The sequence below is a fragment of the Natrix helvetica genome (genome assembly GCF_964273705.1).
Source record: "Natrix helvetica genome assembly, chromosome: 4".
In the NCBI taxonomy this organism is placed as follows: domain Eukaryota; kingdom Metazoa; phylum Chordata; class Lepidosauria; order Squamata; family Natricidae; genus Natrix; species Natrix helvetica.
In genome coordinates, this window is record NC_138550.1 from 100,282,087 (window position 1) to 100,306,477 (window position 24,391).

General features: G+C 39.2%; 1 protein-coding gene across 5 annotated transcripts in view; it reads left to right on the top strand.

Annotated features, from left to right (window-relative positions):
- PHACTR1 (phosphatase and actin regulator 1) overlaps window positions 1-24,391 on the top strand; it is a 270,634-nt gene that overhangs the window by 158,213 nt on the left and 88,030 nt on the right. For 4 of the 5 annotated variants that reach the window (XM_081952274.1, XM_081952276.1, XM_081952273.1 and 1 more), the window contains one exon: window positions 17,969-18,133. In XM_081952274.1, the coding sequence (XP_081808400.1) occupies window positions 17,969-18,133 (165 nt within the window). Of the gene's footprint in view, window positions 1-14,405; window positions 14,419-17,968; window positions 18,134-24,391 lie in introns of those variants that run through there. The other variant, XM_081952277.1, reaches the window with a different exon arrangement.

Genomic DNA, 24,391 nt, shown 5'->3' on the forward strand with positions numbered 1-24,391 from the left:
TTTATGTTGTTGTATATAATTTATATGTTTCTCTAGTTATAATTCTGAATAGCTCACAAGTAGCAGATAAAAGAGTCATAAAATATAAAGCCTTGTAAAAACATTATAAGTTAATTCATTAGCACAAGATAGAGCAGGATCATAATCTTCCAGCTAGGCTCCATAAGCTGGGTTGAAGAGGAGAGTCTCCACCGCTTTCCTAGAGAATAACCAGAAAAGTCCTCACTTTAAGGTGGAAGCAATTCCATAGCATTGGGGAATTTATGGGAAGAGCCTGCTGCCACAACTCTGCCCATCTAATCTCTTGGAGAGGGGAATCCAGATCTGAAGACAGGAATTATGGAGATAATTCTAGATCTGTTGCCAAGGAAACAAGAGGTAAAACATATTTGAAGTGCATAACCGACAGATAACATTAAGAAGTGAATCAGACAGACAGCTTTCTAATTCACAAAACTATAAATAGCAGTGCTAGCTCTTCGGCTTTGAAATGGAGATGAGCACCACCCCCTAGAGTGGGGAACAACTAGCACATATGTGTGAGGGGAACCTTTACCTTTACCTTATAAATAGCTGTAGGAAGTATCACATTATTGGACATGCAAGATTCTATTATTGTAGCCACTCTTAAATAAAAGTAGTTTTAGCTATTCTGTGGAGTTTATTTCTTGGTTTATTTTACCTAATGGGACTGACCGTACTCACCTACTGGTAGGTAGAACATATAAAACTCTGATTGCAGAAAATGGAACCACAGATATTAAGGACCCCAGCTACCCGGGGTTGTATAATTAACAATCAACACTTTGAATTATGTCTAGTAACCAATATAGTTCATACAGTTGGATTTTATTTTACTGAAGTGTCTGCCCACCAGTTAGTTTCTGAATAGTTTTTAAAACTCCAATCATGAGGTAATGTGGGTATGAATGCCCAGGGGTGACATATATAGCAGTGTTCCAATATTTGAGGAGCTGCCACAGAGTGGAGGGTGTCAACCTATTTTCTAAGACACCCGAAAGCCAGACAAGGAACAATGGATGGAAACTGAACGAGGAGAGATTCAACCTAGATATAAGGATAACGTTTCTGATAGTGAGGGCAACCAACCAATGGAACAGCTTGCCTTTGGAAGTTGTGGGAGTTTCATTCCTGGAAGCTTTCAAGAAGAGACTGGACTACCATCTGTCAGAAATGATGTAGGGTCCCCTGCTTGGGCAGGGGGTTGGACACTAGATGACCTACAAGGTCCTTCCAACTCTGTTAATCTGTTATCTGTTATTATCTGTCTTCACCAAAGCATCACAGTTGAAGAACAGTTGTAACTGGTAACCAGATTAAGGTGGATGATCCCCAAGCTGTGGCCTCCATCTATTACTCTAGAATCCAAGAGAACCAAATTTGTTTGTTTGTTTCTTATATGCATTTGCTGCCTATCTCATTAAGGGGCTGCTCTAGGCAGCTATGCACCTACTCCTTCTAGAGGAATGCCACCTCATTGAGAGACACACTTAGACCTAACCAGTGTATGGTAATTTGGGAGTAAACTGACATTTATTCTTGCTGGAATTTCATTTGGGCCTGCTTCTTCCCACACAGTTCTTTATAGGCTCTGGACACCACACATAATGAAACAAACAAAAGGTTTAAAAGTTATGATATTTATGTAGTTACTTACCAAGCGCATCTAAATTATATTAAAATAACCAAAAATAGCTTTACAATCCCCAAGGCATGTCACAATTTTTGAGCACCCATTATGTTTGGAAATTGAAAGCTGAAAAATTTGACACACCCTAAAATTCCACGTAAGGACCTCAATAATATCTGCTTTTGCAGGGGTGTAAATGCACAGCTGGATATTGTAACTAGCTCATGAGCTCTACTAGCAATTTCACATAAATATTAAATAACATGGTGGAGCCTTGAAGCAGGAATGGCCATGAGCTTAGTTTCTTGTGTCCTCCTCAATTGGACTTGCCCATTTAAGAAGCAGCAGAATCAATGTAATGTGAGGACTCCAGCCCTTGAAAGTGGTTCAAATACCACATTACTTAACAATTGCAGTGATTCAGTTAACAACTGTGGCAAGAGAAGTTGTAAAATAGGGCAAGGCTTAACAAATGTCTCGCTTAACAACAGAAATTTGGGGTTCAATTGTAGTCGTAAGTCAAGGACTACATTCTGCTTGCTGGGTTGAAGTCTGAGATTCTTTGCTTCAATATAATTTCCTAATTCAAATGAATAGAATAGCATATTTTAATTGGCACAATTGTTCTTATTATGCTAGTAAGGAAATAAAATCAGTTACTGAAAATTTGCTGCACTAGCACGAAAGAAAACCAATGTTCAAATAGCCATTTGACTGTGAAGCTTAATGGCTGACCTTGTACCATTTTGTTTTTCAGTCTAAAATCCACAGAGTTGCAATGAGAGTTAACTATATGCTGCCCTCACCTCTCAGAAGAAAGGCAGGTGAAAAATAATCAGAATGCAGTTGTTTGTCATCAAGAATATCAGCATAATTTTTTGCAGTCTATTTTACATTTGGGGGGGGGGGGCATTCATAAGCCTGCTATTAATGTAAATAAGCAGCCTTTAGAAATTGCTTTTGTAAATAGCTCATGAAATGAGTTGAAGACCAGAGCTGTTCAGTCTTATTCTGGACCATTTTGCCTCCAGATTTTTATAACATTGCTATGACTGTCTTTAAGGACATCCTGCTTTCCTGATGCATGTGGGCAGTATTGCCTGAAGAAGGATGAATAAATATTCTGTTTCTGTTCCTGCCTTCTGTGCATAGTGCAAAGTGAATATTATTTTTAAAAGTTAAGCAAACAAAAAGCTGTGGCTGTTTCTTGTGTCCTTGAAAAGAAAGTTTACATTTTTTAAAAAAAAGAATCAACATTCTTGTCCAGTATGATGTGAAGATGTAAAGATCAGCTGAATCATGTTTATATATTGCAAACAGCGAAATTGGAAATAAGCCTATAATACAGTAAGTTTATTCTTGTGGCTGCAGATTGGAACAACATAGTCAGAAACAAAAAACAACGGAAAATAAAATGTGACAATAAAAAATACATTGTGCATCAAAGAAATTTCTTGGAAAAGTTAAACACAATAAAAGCTGGAAACATGGAAAATAAACTATATAGCCGATTGAAGGAGTTTCTCTGTAACATAGAGATGTCCCAACTTCAGTCTAAAACTTGAAACCTTCTTCTTTAAATGTCTAATGTCCTAGACAACCAGTGCCAAACGGTACAAAGAATAAATAAATTATAAAGAATAGTGTTTAGTGTGCAAACACTATTCTAAAACCTTCCCAAAATATGACAGCTACACTTCTACAGTTGTGCATTTTTGGAATGCTATTATGCATCTGCTTAGTCTTTTTTTTCTAATTAAGGCTCACCATTAATGGCACAACTTCCTTTGTTTTTCAACAAAGCATCCAGAAAGAAGAGAAGAACCGCTATGTATGGTCCTGTCAGTGAAGTCATAGGGCTTGTTAGCCTTATGCTTTATACCTTAACTCATAAATTTAAAAAAGCAAGTCTTAAGCTGATTATACTCATTAGCACTTTTTAGTTGGATAAAAACAGTTTCACATATTGTGCGATTGATTGGCACTCTAAATAGAGTGTTACTCAATTACCCAATGCTGCATATTGCATAGCGGTAAACTATAGTTTTGACAATTGGTTAAAAATAATTAGCTCTTCAGTCTGTCTAAGATATGTTTTTGTTTTCGTTTTGTTAGTTGTGTGCTCTTTTTGTGACTAGATTGTATGGTCTAGACCAGAGGTGTCAAACTCAAGGCCCGCAGGCCAGATCCAGACCACGAGGTCCTTAGATCTGGCCCATGGGGCCACCCTGGAAACAGCAAAGGACCAAACTGTGTCCAAACAATAGTCCAAACAATAAAGATAATTGTTTAAAACAAACCACTCTGTTGTAGTGTAATGCTTTCCAAAAGTCTTAAAGCCACAACTCCCCACATTTTTCCATATTTGGATTAGTATTATACATTTTATGACATATCATGTATTTTTATATGCAAAAAGGGACAATGGGACAGAACCCAAGGGCTGACAGTTATCTCCTTTATTATTGTTCTGTTGCTAATGAAATGCAAGATTGTGAGTCTTATCTGAAAAACAGTAGCACTGTTTTTGCTTCTCTGGATCACAAGAATTGACAGCCTAATAGAAAGTTTAGTCTCTAGTTTAGCACAGTGGTCCAAAGTCCTGTTGCTCAGTGGTCCAAAGTCCTCTTTTCTGATGAGAGCAACTTTTGCATCTCATTTGGAAACCAAGGACCCACAGTATGGAGGAAGAATGGAGAGGCCAATCAAGCACAGTAACCCCACGGTTATTGAACCAGGTTTTGGTGCTTTTGGCAAAAGTTGCTCTCATCAGAAAAGAGGACTTTGGACCACTGAACAGCAGGACTTTGGACCATTGTGCTTCATTAAGACCAGGGTCAACGCAGCCATCTACCAGGAGATTTTGGAGCACTTCATGCTTCCTTCCGCAGACGAGCTTTATGGGGATGCTGACTTCATTTTCCAGCTGCCCACACTGCCAAAAGCATCAAAACCTGGTTCAATGACTGTGGGATTAGTGTGCTTGATTGGCCAGCAAACTCGCCTGACCTGAACCCCATAGAGAATCTATGGGGCATTGCCAAGAGAAAGATGATAGACATGAGACTGAACAATGCAGAAGAGCTGAAGGCCGCTATTGAAGCATCCTGGTCTTCCATAATGCCTCAGCAGTGCCACAGGCTGATAGCTTCCATGCCACACCACATTGAGGCAGTAAATTGCTGCAAAAGGGGCCCAAACCAAGTACTGAGCACATATGCATGCTTATACTTTTCAGAGGTCCAATATTGTTCTATGTACAATCCTTGTTTTATTGATTGCATGTAATATTCTAATTTTCTGAGATGGTGGATTTGGGGTTTTCATGAGCTGTAAGCCATAATCATTACAATTATAACAAACCACGGCTTGAACTATTTTGCTTTGCATGTAATGAGTCTTATCTCATATATTAATTTAACCTTTTAAATTGCATTACTGAAATAAATGAACTTTTGCATGATATTCTAATTTTTCGAGTTTCACCTGTATATGAATTAAATTTCAAAATACTACATTTGTAATTGTGTTTGTGTGTGTCTATATTCTGAAGGCCAGACAAGGAATAACGGATGGAAACTAATCAAGGAGAGATTCAACCTCGAAATTAAGAGAAATTTTCTGACAGTGAGAGCTATCAACCAGTGAAACAGCTTGCCTTCGGAAGTTGTGGTGGCTTCATCATTGGAAGCTTTCAAGGAGAGACTGGACTGCCATCTGTCAGAAATGGTGTAGGGTCTCCTGCTTGGGCAGGGGAAGAGGGTGGACTAGATGACCTACAAGGTCCCTTCCAATTCTGTTAATCTCTTATTCTGTCATGAATCTTCACAAACATTTAGAAATTCTGTGCTCCTTTACACAATATCTCTGGAAATATGGTGGAAACATCAATTCCACTGTGAGAAATAAATCATAAGACTATCACGTTAAATTAAGCTACCTTAAGCCATGAAATGGCTTTTTTGGTTTTGACTTGGCAGTAACAAATGATAAACATATAATATAGCTTAGCACTGGGTGTGAATCCAGTCACAATGAGAAAGCACGCTTTCTTTACTCTCTTGCTAATGTTGCTGTTCCCCAAGAGAGGCAAAGTTACGCCACCAGCAGCAAAGCGTGGAGATGGCATTTTTCTGTGTATGAGAATATGCATTTGAAGGTGGGGAGAAGATGGTAAAGGGGTTTATTCAACAATAGATTAACTGTGCAAAGGAAAAGATTCCCAGGATAGGAATGTGGTCCTGGCGCAGTTGACCAAATGGAGTTGAGATAGAGAGATATTTATACCCTCTCTTGGGCTTTGCACTTGAACTTCTTCTTCCTGTGAAAGAATATGTATTATTTTGGTTGTTGTAAGGGTCACAGCTAACTTTGTAGGCTGAGTCCCAGACTTGGTTGAAGCTTGCTGGGTGATGCAATGTCCCCAGTGATTGTGCCATGTGTGGTGAGCTCTGCTGCTAGATGGGTTAATTCTATTATGTCCTGGAGGGTCATGTCTTAATCCCATCACCGTGGAGCTGGAGGTCTTCTGTGTTGTAGATAGGATGGCCCAGTCTTTCTTAATGGGCACAAAATATCTGCTGGGGCCAAGGAGCTGCTCTCTGTTTTTAAAACACGTTTCTTCTTTAATCAGCCAGAGAAATATAATATTCTGACTTTTTTAATATTTCACAAAATATTTCATTCTTCTACGAGGGGGGGGGTCTTAACTTTCTACACTTGGGGCATATCACTACAGTTATCTTTAGATATCTATAGAGATTCTCAGTCATCCAGGTCATGGTTGTCTCAAAGGTGCTTTTCCAAATGACAGATTAATTTTCTTGATTTTTGCCTTGGAAGTGCTTCACTTTTCATCCAACAAGATAAATATTTTCAAGGAAAAAAACTAAGGAAGTTCAGTTGCCTTTTGGAAGACCACCTTGTATATCTTTAGATAGTTCTGCAGATTAGAATTTTACTTTGTGGACTTCTGTGGCTGGATGCCATGATGATTAACAAATCCAAAGCATCTTTCAGTTTGTAATGCATAGTTAGAAGTTCAGGAGGAATATGTGTGCCTATTTCAAAAGAGTTGATTGTCTCAATGAAGTTGTTTGGTACCCAGATTGTTGTTTAGATCATAAGCAAGCCTAGCATAGACTCATTTATGGGGGAGAAAGGAGCTGCCTAACTGAGTACTCTGGGTAAAGCTTAATTATTAACTAGTTTGTTTGCCTGTGAATAGTTTGGCCATAGTTGGATTAGGACAATGCAAGTTAGGCCTCCCTTTAATTAATACCTGTCATTAATTTGAGAACTGCTACAGCTTCAAATACTGGCAGATGTTTACATTGTGATTCTTTCCTGTCTCTAATAATTCTGCACAGTAACAGCTGGATAATTGGTCAGTTGAGAGAATATGTGAATTTAAAATATATAGCAGTACATCTCCAAGTTTTCCATTTGAATCTTCAGAGAGATACCTCCTGGTAAGAAAACAGCCCTCAGCAAGATGGACCTATGATGGAACTGTAAGTAGGGCAACCTTGTATGGGATCTACATCTGCCTATAATTCATCTGTTCCAATCAGGGCTCACCTCTCGTAGAACCAGCTATGGCTTGAAAGCTATATAGGCAAAAGTACAGGGAGTAATTTTGCTTCTTGATGCCTTGCTAATCCTTTTTCTTACTAAATGTTTCTGCATTAAACTCTCACAAACTGGTTCTTGGTGATGGTATAGTCAAGAATTTGCATAGTGAGAGAGCTCCAAACTATACACTACCAAGATTAAATGGAAATGTTATAGTCGATTTTGTAAGTGTGTGTGTGTGTGTGTGTGTGTGTGTGTGTGTGTGTGTTCCAGCATAACTCTGGAATGCCTCAAGCAATTTCAACCAAACCTGGTACACAGATGACTTACTCTCTGGAAAAAAAAATATTGTGGGGGTAAGATACCCCTAACACCCCTCAGAGTGTGTGTTCTGTTATGATATAGCCTGTTGTGAATTAAAATGGCTTCTACTGTACTGCTGTGAAATGGCTTCTACTGTACAGCACAATGGAGTTGCCATGGTAACAGCTTCACAGTACTACACAAGGGAGCTCCTTCCGGTAAGAGGGAAAATCCAACTTTAGAAATTACGTTTGGTCCGGACATTTTCCCCCTATAAATAAATACCCAGGCAACATCGAGTTATCAGCTAGTAGCCTATAAATAAGATATGTGTCCAAGAACCATGGTTGTGCAATGGTTAGAAGGGAGTACTACAGGCTACTTCTGCTGACTGCCAGCTGCCAGCAGTTCAATTCACACCGGCTCAATGTTGACTCCATCCTTCCGAGATAGGTAAAATGAGGACCCAGATTGTTGCGGGCAATATGCTGACTCTGTAAACCACTTAGAAAGGACTGTAAAGTACTGTAAAGCGGTATATAAGTCTAGGTGCTATTGCTATTATTAGGCAGTCTTTCTCAGCCTGGTACCTTCTAGATATGGACTTCAATTCACAAAGTTTTCAGTCAGTGTTGCCATTAAACATGCTAGTTGTCATCTCTGGAGAAACGCACCAGGTTGGAAAAGTATTATTAAAAAATCTCAGATACCTCATTGATAAATTTACTTATTTCATAACACTGAACAATGTTATGTTGTAAGCAGCTATGTGGTGCCAATCCAGTTTTGGTGCAATACTAAACTGGGATATATCTTTTCTAAAATGCATCTGACTTCATCTTAGGTACTCAGTGCCACACAAATGCCATGTTTTTGTGTCCCTCTACTTTTTTTGCCATAAGACTTCTATGGCCAATAGGTCCATATGGGATGGAAATGGTAAGGAAACCAGGGCCATATTGTTGGTGGGTGGCAATTTTGCTAGGCTTTCCAAATTCAGAGTGACACAGCACATGCTTTTGATAAGTGAAAGACAAAAGCTGATCTTCATGGGGATACTAGTGCAAGATCATTCAATAAGACCACCAGAAAAGTAATATTCATTTGTTTCTAAAGTATTGCAGTAATATTTACTTTAAACACAGGTAGTGCACAACTTACAACAGTTCATTTAGTGAGTGTTCAAAGTTACAACAGCACTGAGAAAAGATACTTTTTTCACACTTACGACTCTTGCATGTCACGTGAGCAAAATTCAGATGCTTGGCAACTGGTTCATATTTATGATGGCTGCATAGGGTCCTAAGGTCATGTGATCAGCTTTTGTGACCTACTGACCAGCAAAATCAATGGAAAAATCCAGATTCACTTAACAACCATGTTACTAACTTAGCAAATGCAATGATTCACTTAACAATTGTGGCAAGAAAAGTCATACAAGCGGGCAGACTCCCTTAACAAATGTTTCACTCAGCGGCATAAATTTTGGGCTCAGTTGTGGTCATAACTCAAGGACTACCTGCAGTTGATTTTTTTTTTATTATGACCCTTTTCAGATGTTTGTAAGAATATATAAAAGTAAACATGGGGAAGAGGAGGATAAATACAGTATCCTTTTCTCCAAATGTTACCCTCCACCTTTAGAGAATGAATGCAGTGAAGTATTTCCATTCAGGGAAGCTCTCCCTAGTGACTTTGCACATTACAACCAGAGAGGTTATAGCATTCCCCCCTCCCACCCCAGGAGACCCAAACTGATATTCTTTAATTAGCAACCACAATTGGGATTGTCAGCTCTATTGTTGGTATGAAGTTTGATGCAGGGAGATTGGGAAGCAGCAGTTCCCAGACCAGGGATTACCACCATGTAAATATACTAGGGTTTTACTTCAAGACCATCAAATGTACAAGCATCCACTGATTCAGAGGGTGTAGGAGGAAGAAGCTGTGAGTTTAAGCCTCTGCAAGTATAATTATCTTTTATCCTTTTGCACTAGCAATCACCTTTTGAGTGTAGTTTCACTCTTTACTTCAAGGAAGATTCTAATCTAACCAAGCTGTGCCTGAGAATTTTCAGCCAAATAAAATCAAACGGCTGAACTTAAACTATTAAGTGTCAGGTCAGAAGATCTGTGATTTATTGCCAAGAACAGGACAGGGAGCCTGGCAGGGTTGATGAATATAATCTTTGCGTGTTTAGAACTTCTTTAGAAGTTTGTATGATGTTATAACACATGGTAAGCTCAATTAACTGGCAGAAACCCTGCTCAAAAGTTTCCACGGGGCGTTAAGAGAAGAGCTTTCCAGTTCCACCCAGGTAGCTCATTGATAGGATCATCTGTAAAAGGCAGGGATCCTGTAGCACCATGGCTTGAAATGTTCATGCATTCTGAACAATTATATTTCAAGTCACCGTGCTACAGGATCTCTCCTTTTTACAGTGGAATAATTGAGGTTCTTCAGGTTATATCTTTAGCTCCAAATGAAAAGATAATCAAAGGTCAATGGAAAAAGCTTTTGATTGAGTTGCAACATCTGGTCTTTTTGCATCTCAAACTAAATCCAGAAAAGGTTTGTTTTGTCTTCTTGAGGTATTGCTGCCAATCTGAATAGAATCTCCCATCTCCTGCTACTGTGCCTCAGATATGTGGGGATTCTAGTTCTAATCCCAAAACATCTGGTGAGTAGCTGGTTAGACAAGCTAATCAAATTAAAAAGACTAATCTGACTAGCGGGCTAAAATGATTTCCCAGGTTCTACTAATTCACGTTTTAAACATTCCCCCCCCCCCCAAAAAATTGGCCATCTGGCAGGAGCATCTCTGCAGGAGGTAAAAAAAGTAAAAATGAAAGTTACTGTCCGTGATTGAATCCCCCCCTTTAACATGTGTCAAGTATGCAACACATATAAAAAAAGAACAAAGCTCCAGTTGCATAGTTAACAAATGCCATCTTCATTTTTTGGATACTCCTCCATGGACCACTGGTTGGAACCACTGATCCAATATTTTTATGTCAGCCTTTGGGAGGTGTACCCAGGGTGCATTCAAGCAGCAAGTAGCAAAAATTCTACTGAGAGTACTTTTCAGCAAAGACAATAGGAATTATAAATAATATGTTAATGCAGTCATATTTCAGTTGTAGTTCAGAAGGATCCATGTTGCATTTTCTATATAATGATTCCCTGATTATCACTTATTGCATGTTTATATTTTTGAAACATGTTTTAGGATTGGTGAAACAATATCCCTTTTCAGAATTCAGGATGCTTATTTTTCAGAAAGGCATAGTTGTCAGTGTTGAAATTGTAGACTTTAATCATACTTTCCATAAGTTTACCGAGTTAGAAGTATTATTACCAGGAGTTATTTTCTGTATGCTTTGATCCTTTTAAAAACCTGCATTCTGTACTTTCCAGTTCTTTGCTAAGGAAACTGATTTAGAAGTACAGTGATTATCTCTTCTTTAAAGTAATAGGTTTTTTTCACTCTAAAAAAAGTAAATGTTCTATTAAATCTCAATTACTCATATGGATTGGCCAATAGTCTTTTATTTGGAAGTTGTTTGGCTGGTATTATGCTAGCTTTTGGTGAAAGTTTGATTTCTAAAATGAAGTTACTTGCAAAATATTCATACCTCATGTAAAATTGCCTTATTTAAGCTCAAGGCTAGGTAAACAGATATAAAGATATATAAAGGTTTGGGGTTTAACTAGGTAAGGTAAAGGTTCCCTTTGCACATATGTGCTAGTTGTTCCTGACTCTAGGGGGTGGTGCTCATCTCTGTTTCAAAGCCGAAGAGCCAGTGCTGTCTAAAGATGTCTCCATGGTCATGTGGCCAGCATGACTAAATGCTGGAAGCACAGGGAACACTGTTACCTTCCCATCATAGGTGGTTCCTATTTTTCTACTTGCATTTTTACATGATTTCGAACTGCTAGGTTGGCAGAAGCTGGGACAAGTAATGGGAGCTCACTCCATTACGTGACACTAGGGATTCGATCCACTGAACTGCTGACCTTTCTGATCGATAAGCTCAGCGTCTTAGTCACGGAGCCACCACGCTAGATTGCCATAAATCTTGCAACAGAAATTAAGGTAGAGAAAGAAGCAGGCTATTAAGAGAACCATAAAGGCTTGAAAAGATAAAGGACATAATTTTGCTGTGTAAATTCTGCCAGTACCTTAAGGCTGCTTAATGGAAACAACTGAAGGCAGGAAATCTGGGTCATCCAAGAACAGTCCATGGGTCAAGAAATGGAGAAAAGCTCTTCTAAAAGTAGAGAGAAGTTTCATTTACAGAACAAGCAGAGGAATTCACCAGAGCATCATGGCAAGTAGTGGAAAAGTAGGGTTTTTTTTTTTCAGTGTTTCAAGAACTACAAGCAACTTTTGTCAACATTCTTATATAATCAGAGTTACTGGCTTCAGCTATTTAGAGCAGTTGATATGCTCTCCTCTTGAAGAATTGTGATCATCTTTACTATTCAGCACGCTTTACTAGAAAGATGATTTAGGTTATGGCACTTTCAATAAAGTCAAGCCCTCACTCTTTGTCATCAAATTAGCAGCCAGTTGTACTGAATCTGACTTAGCCTTCAGAGATGACTAACATTCTGTAGTTACAAGCTGAAAATCTCTGGAGTCTCCTAGAATCAAAGGAATCCATAATAAAATCCTGGCTCAAGCATCTCCTCCAGATTTGTTGATAATTTTAAGAGCAACTGGAATGCCACTCTGGAAAAGTAGATCAGGGTGAGAAAGAAATTCCTGAAGAGAACTATACTTGTTAGTCAGGGGTGAAATCAACTTACTTTTGCTACCAGTTTGCAAATGTGAGTGCATGGTACGCGCATGCACAGAGTGTCAAAAACAGGACATGATAACGCCCAGGTGGTGCGCGGAGACTCCCGCCGCCACCACTACTGATTCACCCAAACCGGATAGAACCGGCTCAATTGCACCACTGTTGTTAGTACAGTTATTTTCATTTACCGTACCCAATGTAACCTGTTGAAAGTGGACTTTCTACAACTGTGTGAACTTCTTCAGTTTTAATAAACTGGAGGTAGGGGAACTTATGGAATATCTACATTTTCATTAAAGAGATGCATTCCTTCCAGCCTAATTCCATGAGTGCTCAAATCTCTGGATAACATTTTCTTAAGAGTACAATCTACCCAGAGTAAATGATATTTAAATCTGATGGTATTAGTGAGAAAGCTAGTCCACTTAAATAATCATTTGACATATTGTATAGAAAAATTAGGGCTACCAGATTTGGGTCATAAAAATGTGAACAATTGGTAGATACAACTATTGCCTAACTGGGATTTGAAATGCACAACTGGTTTCCCTAGAGAACATTAGAAGAGGCTGAAAGACTTTTATAGTTCATTTATTACAATTTACTCAGTAATATATCACTAATCCTACAAGACTCAGGATAATTAGCTGTGCTGTACATCACCGTAAATAACTGATAAAATATTTGCACCATCCTCAGTAAAACATACATAAAAGAGCGATGATAAAGATAATGTAATTTAAACATTACATAACAGTTCTACATTATGTATCACAAAGTGATTAAAGGAATGCCTTGAGGAAGCTCACCAAGAAGCCATGGGAGGGACGTTTCCCTTCCATTGTAGTCCTGAGTGCTTGGTATCTGCTGTTTTTGATCCTGAGACGATGACCCTCTATTCAACAAATTGTCCAACTCCCCTTTAAAACTGTCCAAATGGATGGCTATATCTGTCAGCAGAGAAGGCAATGGTTTAAATTTGTGCTCTAAGAAATTAAGTATTTTCCCTTTGCTTTGAATCCTTCTGCATTTGCACAACTTCAGATTGCACCCTTTCTTAGATTGTCACTGCACTCAGTTGCTCATGCACTGGTTAGTCCATCTCGCGCTTGGACTGTTACAATGCAATGCTCTCTGCAGCATGGCTACCCTTGAGAGCATTTGGAAGCTACAGCTGGCACAAAATAGAACAGTGCGAACAGTCTTAGGGGCCACTAGGGTGCCTATGTTACACCATTGTTATGTGAATGGCACTGGTTGCTGGTTTGCTTCCAATTCAAGGGTTTGGTTAGCAACTTTAAAGCCCTTTATGGCATGGTACAGGTTACCTGTCTCACCCCAATTGGATTGGTCTGCCCCACTCACTCTGACAGAAAGAGATATGGTCTCCATACCATCAGCCAAGGAACTGCAGCTGGCAGGGTCCAGGAGAATGGACTTTTCTGTCATGGCTCCCACTCCTTGTAATGTGAGAATCATCGCCACCCTCTTGGCCTTCCAAAAGCGCCTGAGAACCTGGTACTGCCAACTGACTTGGCAATGGGGGAGCGGGGATTTGAAGCTGGCTAATAGATTAGTAGATTATACCAATTACGTCCATTTATTATCTTTCCAATGACTGATCTTTCTATAGATTGTGGGGATAAAACAATATGGAAGTTTCACATTGGGAAATACTGTAAATGTGCCATTATTCAAAAGACAATCCCTCTTTCTCAGCAGTACCTGCTCCAATATGTTTGGCGTTCATTTCAGCTTTGTGACATGAACGTTTTCCCAAACAACATGGGAAAACATATTTCTGAATGAGATTTTAATATTAAAAAATACTAGCAGGACATCTCTCTTGTGCTGTTCACATTAAACCTCTGGTGTGAATTCTTCAGAATGCTGTAGTTGTTTTTTTCTTTTTTGGTAACAGATTCTGCTTATTAGAGTTCACTCTTTTCTTTGGCAGTAGCTATACAATTAATGTAGCCTCCTTAAAACTGAGGGGGAGAAGAAACCGCTGAGCCACAGAGAGAGAGAGAGAAAGTATAGTGGCTGCCATAATTGCCATCCGCTGAGTAACTGAGTACAAGCAAGGTGGGGTTACAGACATGATATACTTTGATGTTTTTTTATTATAGAACTAAGTGAACGGGGATTCATATAGCATCTTTCTGAACTGCTTTAGAGCAATTTTGTTTAATTCTCAGTTTTTTGCTCAGCAAAATGGTTGTAGCGGGTTCACTTCTATTCAGCAGAACAATGAATATCAGGATGGTAGGGGAGGGGTTGTGTGAAAGGGGCCTAATGCTTATTTTTTTAAAAAAAAGATGCCCTTCCTTTAAGTATATGGTTAGTTCCAGATTTAGCTCTATGGAAATCTGTTACTTATGATTCATATAAGTACAAAGTGTTCTTCAACACTTTAAGAAAACTAAACAAAATGTGGAGTAAAAATAAAACGGAATAAGAGAAGAGATAATTACTGCTTTCCGGTTCTCCTAACCCTTGCAAGCCAACTATTTAAACCATGTGGGCCATATTTTCCTGTCATTCCTACAGCAGAGGCTTCATCTTGAGGGTTTAAGCATCACCATTGATTTGGTTAAATTAAACAATTTGTTGTACTGCTCTTAATTTGGAAGAGAAAAAATAGATGTGGAAGGAAAAAAATGTGAGATTCACCTAGGATGTTAGCTACAATGCTTAGCTATGATTTATTGAATAGAACACAGTTGGTAGCAGCTATATAGTTTGCTAAACCATAATGTATGCTTTGCAAAATAGGTAGCCCTTGTCTTTCGACTTATGACTATCTATCATAAATATGAACCAATTGGCAAGCATCCGAATTTTGATCATGTGACCATGGAAATGCTGCAATGATCGCAAGTGTGAAAAACGGTCCTAAGTCACTTTTTCAGTGCCGTTGTAACGTCTAATAGTCACTAAATGACTGGTTGTAAGTTGAAGACTACATGCATTGAACCAAAACAATAGGACAAGTCTATATCATATATGGAGGTGTTCTCTACATCATTTTCTATTTCTTGCATAAAGAAGTGGGCAACCGATCCTTTTTAAACATTCTTTAGACTGTCCAATAAACATGGAAAATATTGTTGAATTAGCTTTATCTTAAATAGCCTAAAAATATGTTCAATATGAAGAAGCATTTTAAATATCATCAGGTTGTAGGAGATGACCAGGCTGAGACTGAGAGAGGGGTCAAACGCATCATAAGTCATGGGTCCCTGCATGCCCACAAGAGATCTAAATCCAGTCCACCTTGAATGTCTTTCTTATCTCCCGCTCATTTCCCCTGACTGTTAGTTGGCCAGATTCCTGTAGAGAGCTTAAGTTTGCAATAAATCTTTATAAACATTTGAATTGCCTGAATCTCCTGATTTCCCCAGTACAAATAATCTTATTACTCGTTTGTCAGCATAGGCTATATCAACTCTGCATTCCAAAATTCTTGCAAATATTGAAAATATTCTAGTCTATAGAAAAACTGGTGTAGAATCATCCAAATTGTTTTTCCCTATTGGTAGTATTTCAAGTCCTTTATAAAGCTAAGACATTTGGACCAAAATTTGAAATCATAACGTATTCTAACTGAATTTTGAGAATTAATTCTCCAACAACCAGTGGAAAACAAGATGGGGGCATATTTGATCATTGCAAAACAAAGAGCAGCTGAAAACTGCTCTCTAGTTTCTGTAGAAAAGAGGGCCAGGCAGAAAAAAGAAAAAGACACAAATCACTTTGAATGTTGCTTCTATATATAGGGCTTGTTCTTAGAATAAATCAGTGGTGATCATTGATTATTTGTGGGATTCTAACTTTTCTTCAAAAAAAATTATGTACCAGATATTATGGGATTCTTATAAGGTTGTCTAATGGCTCCTGCAACTAATAGTTGAGGAAAAACTGCCATATATAAACTGATTCTTGACAATGATCATGTTTAAGATGGATTAATTTTGATTTAAAATATTGATACCTTCATCCACTCAGGAGTTCCATTCAAAAAACTTTACCTGTGATTTTTCAGACTGGGATTATCCCGAAGTGTAAGCTTATGATATGAGCAAGGATCAACATTATATTTCTCAGTATTTTCCAACCTGCCTTTTTTGTTGTAGATATAGTTGAGCATTCACTAAAAAAGACATGAAACTCTTGCCACATCAGAGGAGTCAAATAAAAACATAAATCTAAATTTTCATCTCAGTTTTCTAAATTTCATAAAAAGTAGAATTAAATATATCATATGACTTTTATTTGGTTTTTATCATTAATATTTTACTGTCATTGCTAATTTTAATCGCAGGGGCTTGTCAGTAATTAGTGCTTATTTGTGATTTACATATTACATAAATAAATGTTTCCATCTACAAATACAACCTTATTTTCTTTGAGTATTTATTGAAAGATATTTAATCAAACATCAAGTAACCCACCCATTTTTTTTCAAATATCCACAAACCACTTTAAAACCATTGAAGGGATATATTCCAATTGATTTGAACATCAGTAAATCTTGCTAAAAAGATCCATAATGATGCAACAAACTTAGCTTCAGCCACCTCTATATCCACAATTTTCTTTCATTGCCTGAGATTTCTGAATAAAAATACAAATATCAATCAGTCATATGTGAGGCTTCTCATCTTTTTAGGGAAGGCAGATTGCCCAGGATGGTGAATTAAAGGAGATATAGTCTATGATCAGTGGTGGGATTCAAAACGTTTTACTACCGGTTCTGTGGGTGTGGCTTGGTGGATATGGTTTGGTGAGCGTGGCAGGGGAAGGATACTGCAAAATCCCCATTCCCTCTCGATCAGCTGGGACCTAGAAAGCAGAGAATAGATGGGGGCGGGGCCAGTCAGAGATGGTATTTACCGGTTCTCCAAACTACTTAAAATTTCCGCTACCGGTTCAACAGAACTTTACTTACTTTACTTTACTTTATTTCAAACTTTTATACCGCCCCCTCTCCCAAAAGGGACTCGGGGCGGTGTCCGAGCTGGTCAGAACCTGCCGAATACCACTTCTGTCTATGATCTATGTACCAAAGTCACTGTCAAACATTTAGCATCAATATTTAATTAAGAATTTGAGCAATAACTTGCAGAAGCTGTGTAGAAAGTCTTCAACATCCCTGGTATCTAGGCCTCCTTAAATGAAATGGAGGAAGGGGAAAATTAAGAAATGCATCATTGTAGAGGCACTCCAACTGTATCTTCAACTTCTCCTTAAATAAGCTGGATTCCCAGACTCACGCACTAACCAGTATAATTCTTGTCACGGGAGTAGCAGGCAATGTCTTGAGTCGTAGTTCAGCTCTAGGTTGTGTCATCCAGATCTCTTTTAGTTCACCCATGTATTTTTAAAAATAAACAGAAAACAAACTGCCTCAAAAATCTTCTTAAACTTCCTTCTTAATCCAGAAGGGAATCTGGGATCTTCTTTCTGGATTATTGTTGACCATTTGTTGCATTTGTTGCACAAATTAATGTGGTGGCACTTATTTGGTAGCACTTTCCAAATGGGGCTGCAACATGGATAAATATTGCCCATCTGCTTTACTAAGATGGCCTTCTTCTCTTTTCTTCTTTTCCTTTCTTTTGTGACAACTCAGCTGAGGAAGTGGAGAGACTGGCTGCAATGCGTTCGGACTCATTGGTTCCAGGGACACACACCCCTCCTATAAGGAGGAGAAGTAAGTTTGCCAATCTAGGAAGACTTTTCAAGCCATGGAAATGGAGGAAGAAGAAGAGTGAAAAGTTCAAGCACACATCAGCAGGTAAGTTGGATTAATACTTGTTTTTGTTTTGTCCCCAGGGTGAAATAAATGGCTATTCTACCATTGTCTCAACAGCTATAAACTGTTTGAATGGTTGGTACAGTAGTTCTATAGTAATTTATAGAATAGCAGTAGCTTAGGTAGAAACAGAAACAAAACCAGGGCCTTGAAACTTTTCCCTCTACTGCACAGATGTCAAACTCACTGTATCATGTTGCCGTCATGTGACGTAGCACAACATTTTCCCCTTTGCGGCGCTGGGGTGGGCGTGGCCTGTGCATGATGCATCCGGCCCGTGGGCTGCCAGTAGACTGAATCTACTGCTTTGCCTCTAGGTTTAAACACCTTGTTAGTCCATGGTAAGGGTAGGCAATTATGGCAACTTTGCAATGTGTGGACTTCAACTCCCATAATTCCATGCTGGCTCATGAATTCTGGGAGTTGAAGTCCACAAGTCGTAAAGTTGCCATAGTTGCCCACTGTTGATCTATGAACCAAATGAACAAGGGCATTTCTTTTATGGAGTAGAAATGCATTGCAACATGTGCCATTTTTTTACACGGGAAGAGGTGAGCACACTGTGGTGTTAGAATCCATCTTTCTCCATGTCATGTCTTTGCTCACCAACAAGTCTCAATTTGTATAGATGCTTCGTTGGCATACATTCTCATCAATTTCCTCTCCATTATCCTTCTTTGTTGTTGCTTCCTGTATTATAAAAGATATGTCCTGACCCAATTTTCAAAACTGCAGCACATACAATATGTCTCTTAATAGTTGATTTTAAGGAGCCGGATACCATTCTTTGCTTCCAGAAATCAACCCTTTTTCGGTTTCTCTTTAAATTGCTTAACATATTGTGCTAAAAGTACTTTTCTATAAACTAGCCAAGGTGGTAAGTGGGTGTTAATTCCCAGTGTTCATTTACATGAGCGATAGGAAGCTCATTCAGGAAACCTAAGAGAATATCAAGGTAATTAATGTATGAGATCCAATTAAAATGTCTTAAATTTAAGAATGAGACCCCTGATGGATCTGACAAAATGTCTGTTTATTCCAACATCCTATTTCCCTTAGTGGCCAACGAGAAGGCTTTGTGGAATTTTTCTTGCTCTTTCATCCCAGAGTCTTCACCACGCTTTCTTAAAACTAGCCTAGGTAGTCTCAACTTATGACCACAATTGAGCCCCAAATTTATGCTGCTAAGTGAGACGTTTGTTAAGTGAGTTTTGCTCCATTTTACGACCTCTCTTGCCCCAGCTGTTAAGTGAACCATTGCAGTTCTTACGTTTAGTAGCACTGTTGTTAAGTGAATCTGGCTTCCCCATTGACTTGATTGGTCTGAAGGTCGTAAAAGGGATCACATGATCCCAAGACACTGCAAAGGTCATCAATACAAGTCAATTTTGATCACGTGACCATGGGGATGCTGCAACGGTCGTAAGTGTGAAAAATGGTCATAATAAGTCACTTTTTTCAGTGATGTTGTAACTTTGAACAGTCAGTAAATGAACTGTTGTAAATTGAGGACTACCTATGTAGCAGAACTTTTGGGTTGGATGAGAGGCAGGGGGAAAGAGGAAAGAGTTCCTTGAGGTGGTGGGAAACTGGCTCTGAAGATGAAATCTTACCATTTCGGAACTGGAACTGTTCTATTGGGGCAATTAAATAAATGTAAATGTTCCTTATGACCCAGGGCCAAAGTTAACATCAAGGTTCCAAGTAACACCACTGACGAAAGAAAACTCTGAGGCTTGAGATTCCTCAAAGTTCCATTTTATTAGAGATGTCATATTGGCACATCTGGGAAAGCCCGAATCTGAAAAGTTTCCAGGTTTTCCCCACCCAAGTGAAAGTTCAAGTCCCTGCCCAGCATCCACACATCCATCACATGGTCCAATCAGGTACCATCCCAACTGGAGATACCTCCCAGTCACTCCGTTCCAGGTGCAGGGCAACGTGTCCTTGACTCTCCATGAAAGGAATGCTATTTTGACTATATCTACCCCACTCCATATAATCCCCCCTCCCAGTTTCCCACAGCAATAAATGTGGCAAGCCTGAAGGTCCAATGCTAAAGACGGCTTCCAGGCCTGACTGTTAGGGTGTGAACAGTGATTTTGCTGAATGGGAATGGTGATGAACTTGCATAGGAAACCAAGTGGCACAGTAGTCGGGATGCCGTATTGTAGGCAAACTTTGCCCACAGCCTGGAATTCAATCCTAACAGCGCTCAAGGTTGACTCAGGATTGTTGTGGGGGGAAATAATGCTGACATTGTAAATGTCAGGATTGTTGTGGGGGGAAAATAATGCTGACATTGTAAATCCCCCAGAGAGTGCTGTAAAGCACGATGGGGCGATATATAAGCCTAAGTCAGGGGTGTCCAAACTTGGCAACTTTAAGACTTGTGGATTTCAATTCCCAGAATTCCCCAGCCAGCAGCTAAGTGCTGTTGCTATTGTTATTAGGGGCTGTCGGAAAAAAATCCAGGCAGAGAGTCCTCCACTCACAACAATTCATTTAGTGACCATTCAAAGTTGGCACTGAAAATAGTGAAAAGAGGGTCGCAAAAGGGGATCACATGACCCGGGACACTGCGATATGAAACAATTGACAAGTGCCTGGATTTTGATCATGTGACCATGGGGATGCCCCAATGGCGACAACTGTGAAAAGCCGTCAAAAGTGCCTTTTTTCAGTGCCGTTGAAACTTTGAACTGTTCACTAAATGATCTGTTGCAAGTCGAGGACTACCTCTATTTGGAGCAAAGTAGTTCATGTCTATGTAGCCATGACTGTATGACATGTAGCAGTGACGTGCGGTGAGGTTTATGGCTGGTGAGGCTGGTGACATCATCAGCGCAAGCCGCAGTCCCCTTCATGTTGACTCAGGAAGACGGGGAATGGGACCACGTGTGCAGCAGGGAGGCTGAGGCTAGAGGAGCTTCCTGCACACGTGGTCCCATTCCCGGACCATGTGTGCAGAAGGCTCCTCAGTGCCTTTTCCCTTTCCCCTTTTCTTTTATTTTCATGATGAGAGCGGTGAGGCCCTGCCTCCCCTGACCGCACGTCCCTGACATGTAGTCATATTCTAGTGCCTGCTCAAAATCTTTTTGAAGCAAACCTCCTTGTTTTTATTTCAACCTTTTGCTAACGACAAAGCAATGCTGTACCCTCAAATCCATTTCCATCTGAGAGAGAGGGGGAGAGAGAGAAAGAGAGCAATCTAGAGCTTATTCAGACACTTAATCACTTCAAGCACAGTATTTGAACAATCCAAACCCTCAAGGGGGAAGGTTTTTTTTTTATAAAAAAAATCCTTTAATTATGCAAGCACCTCAGTTCTACTTATGTCTTGAACTTTCTGCTCTTCCTCTTAGAGCAACAAAGCTTGCATCCTTCGGGAATGTAGAAAAGGGAGCAGGTGGTGAACACTTTTGTAGAACACCGAAAACACTTGGCCTTGTTCTCGTCTGATGAAAATATACCTGCAGTGTTATTTCCTGCAACACATGCTAGGATTTTGATGAGTTGCTTTTTTAATTACAAAGGGAGCATCATAATTTCTCCCCAGGGTCATTGAGAATATTGTTAACCTGGAGATCACCAAAAGAGGAAAACATTGCCAGTGGCTTTTCTCTGTAAAATAGAGGTCTTAGGGATTGTCCAGTACCTTCCACTTCTTCATTCATATTCTCAAAGGGATTTCCTCCCCCATCCACCCACCCTTTGGAAGAGGCATATGAAATAATAATTAGTGGAAGACAACTGCATAATCAAGTCTCAACTTCTTACCACTCATAGTACTTACATTCAGTTTCAGCTGAGAATTCCTACGTATGTCTAGCAATGATAGGTAGTTTTCAACTTGCAACCACAATATCTGTTGCTAAGTGTTGGAAGAAATATCCATCTCGTCCAGTTCCAAGCGCGGAGAAAGACACTGGAAACCTGGAGGCTGATTGGAAAGATGATTTATAGATGGACAGGGCCACATGGGTTTGAGGTCCTGGGCAGCTGATCACATGGAGTGGAGAGTGAGGGTTATTTATACCCTCTCTTGGGCCTTGCCCTTGAGCTTCCTGTTCCTGTGCAAGAAATGTATTCTATTGGCTGTAGTCAGAGTCCCATGGGGCCATGTGGGGTCATGTTTGTCTGAATCAAGTTTCGTTGAAGCCTGGAGGGTGATGCAATGTCCCCAGGTGATTTTGCAATGCGGTGAGTACTGCTGCTAGATAATCCTATTATGTCCTGGAGGGTCATATCTTAATCTCATCACCCTGGATCTGAAAGTCTTTTGTTTTGTAGATAGACTGGCCCAGTCCTTCTCAATGAGCACCAAATACCTGCTGGGGGCAGGGAGCTGAAGCTCTGAGTTTCTGTCTCCCTTAAGATTTCTATTTCTTTTTTTAGGGGAAATAAAATATTCTGCCTTTTTAATATTTCCTAAAATATTTCATTCCTCTAGGAGGGGTAGGTTCTAACATTCTACATAAGGAAGCAGTTGTTAAGTGAGTCATGGCCAATTTTATGATCTTTTTTTTTGCCACAGTCTTTAAGTGAATCACTGTATCAGTGGATCATGTGGTCATTAAGCAAATTTGGCTTCCCCCATTGATTTTGCTTGTTGGAAGAGGCTGGGAAGGTTGCAAATGATGGCACATGAGCCCAGGACACAGCAACTATTGCCATGTGCCCGGATTTTGATCACATATTCATAGGGATGGGGCAATAGTTGTAGGTTCAAGTACCATTTGTAAGTCACTTTTTTCAGTGCTGTTGTTACTTCGTATGGCCACTAAGCAAATGGCTGTAAATTGAGGACTAGTTGCAATATTTTATTCTTGTATTACAGATTCAAAGCTAAGGTTTATATAGAATGGGATCTAATGAGCTGAATGAGTTGAAGAACCACTCTGGTTGGGTTGATGCATAATGTTAAACATAAACCATAGCTTAAAATCCTATCCTCTGGGTTCAGGCTGATTAGCATAATATGTATACTCAATCCTACAGTGTTGGGGTTCCTGACATGGGATGGGAATTTTGTCAGAATGTTAGAATAAAGAAGGGGGATCCTAACTATGAATGTCACTTTCTGATTGATTGATGTGGATATATTTTTCCCAATGTAAATCTTCACATCAGAAAGCATAATATACAAATGGTAATTGGTGGATCTCTACTGTGACAAAAGTGGTTCTCACCTAATGCTAAATTGGCATTAGCTGTTGCAATTGTCTAATTTTTTTTATGAGACTTTGATAATATGGACAACCAACGAAAGCTCCTTCCGTAAGAAGCTTAAAACCCACCTGTTCAATTTAGCCGGCCTGGCCTAATTCCAGCTCTCCCACCTCGGTCTGTATTTTTAAATTTTACGGGTTGGTTTTAGGCCGAGTTTTAATTTTTATAAATTTGTACAGGGGTTAAGGTTTAATTTGATTTTAATGGTATTTATTCTTATGTGTATGGTTTTTTAATTTGGTGTCTGTACACCGCCCCGAGTCCCTTTGGGGAGAGGGGGCGGTCTAGAAATCAAATAAATTGAATTGAATTGAATTGAAAGGAGATCTTTATTCAGCTTCTCTGCAGCTGAATCTTTTGCAACCTCTTAAAAATCTGCTGCATTGCAAATTTATAACCATTAAGAAGCAAACTTTGACTTACTGGATTGAAAAGGCTTTTTAAGAATGTACTCACGCTCATGCTTTTGCTTTAATGACACATTTTTTGGGGGGGAGGGAGATCCTTCAATGTATCCAGACTTACCGGGAAGAAATGTTTAATGAGGCCATTTGGATTTTATGCTAATTACACTTCCAGCTGCTATAAAGATTATGTACAACAGCTTCAAACTGCAATTTTGTAGTACCGTTCTAAAATGGTATTTTCCTCTTACCAAAGAAGAAGAAAAACAGTGTGAAGTTCATCTGGAATGAGGGACTTTATATAAACAGGATATAAAGCTTTAGCAAGCTGTAGCAAGCAAAATAAGAGTGATTCTCTTTGTTTTCTCTGCCATAACTGGTGGAATGCGTCACATCTCAAAGGATCTGTCATCAAAAGTAGCAATAATGGTGTTCCTGGAACTGCAGATGCAATTTTTTTAAAAAAACCGTTTCTCCAGAATAAGACAAATGTATGTCAGTTGCAGCTGCCACCCTGAAAAAAAATTGCAGTCATCTAAACAAACTCAGTGCCAGATATCTACTAATGCAATCGGCCACATAACAAAGCTACTAAGATTTATTT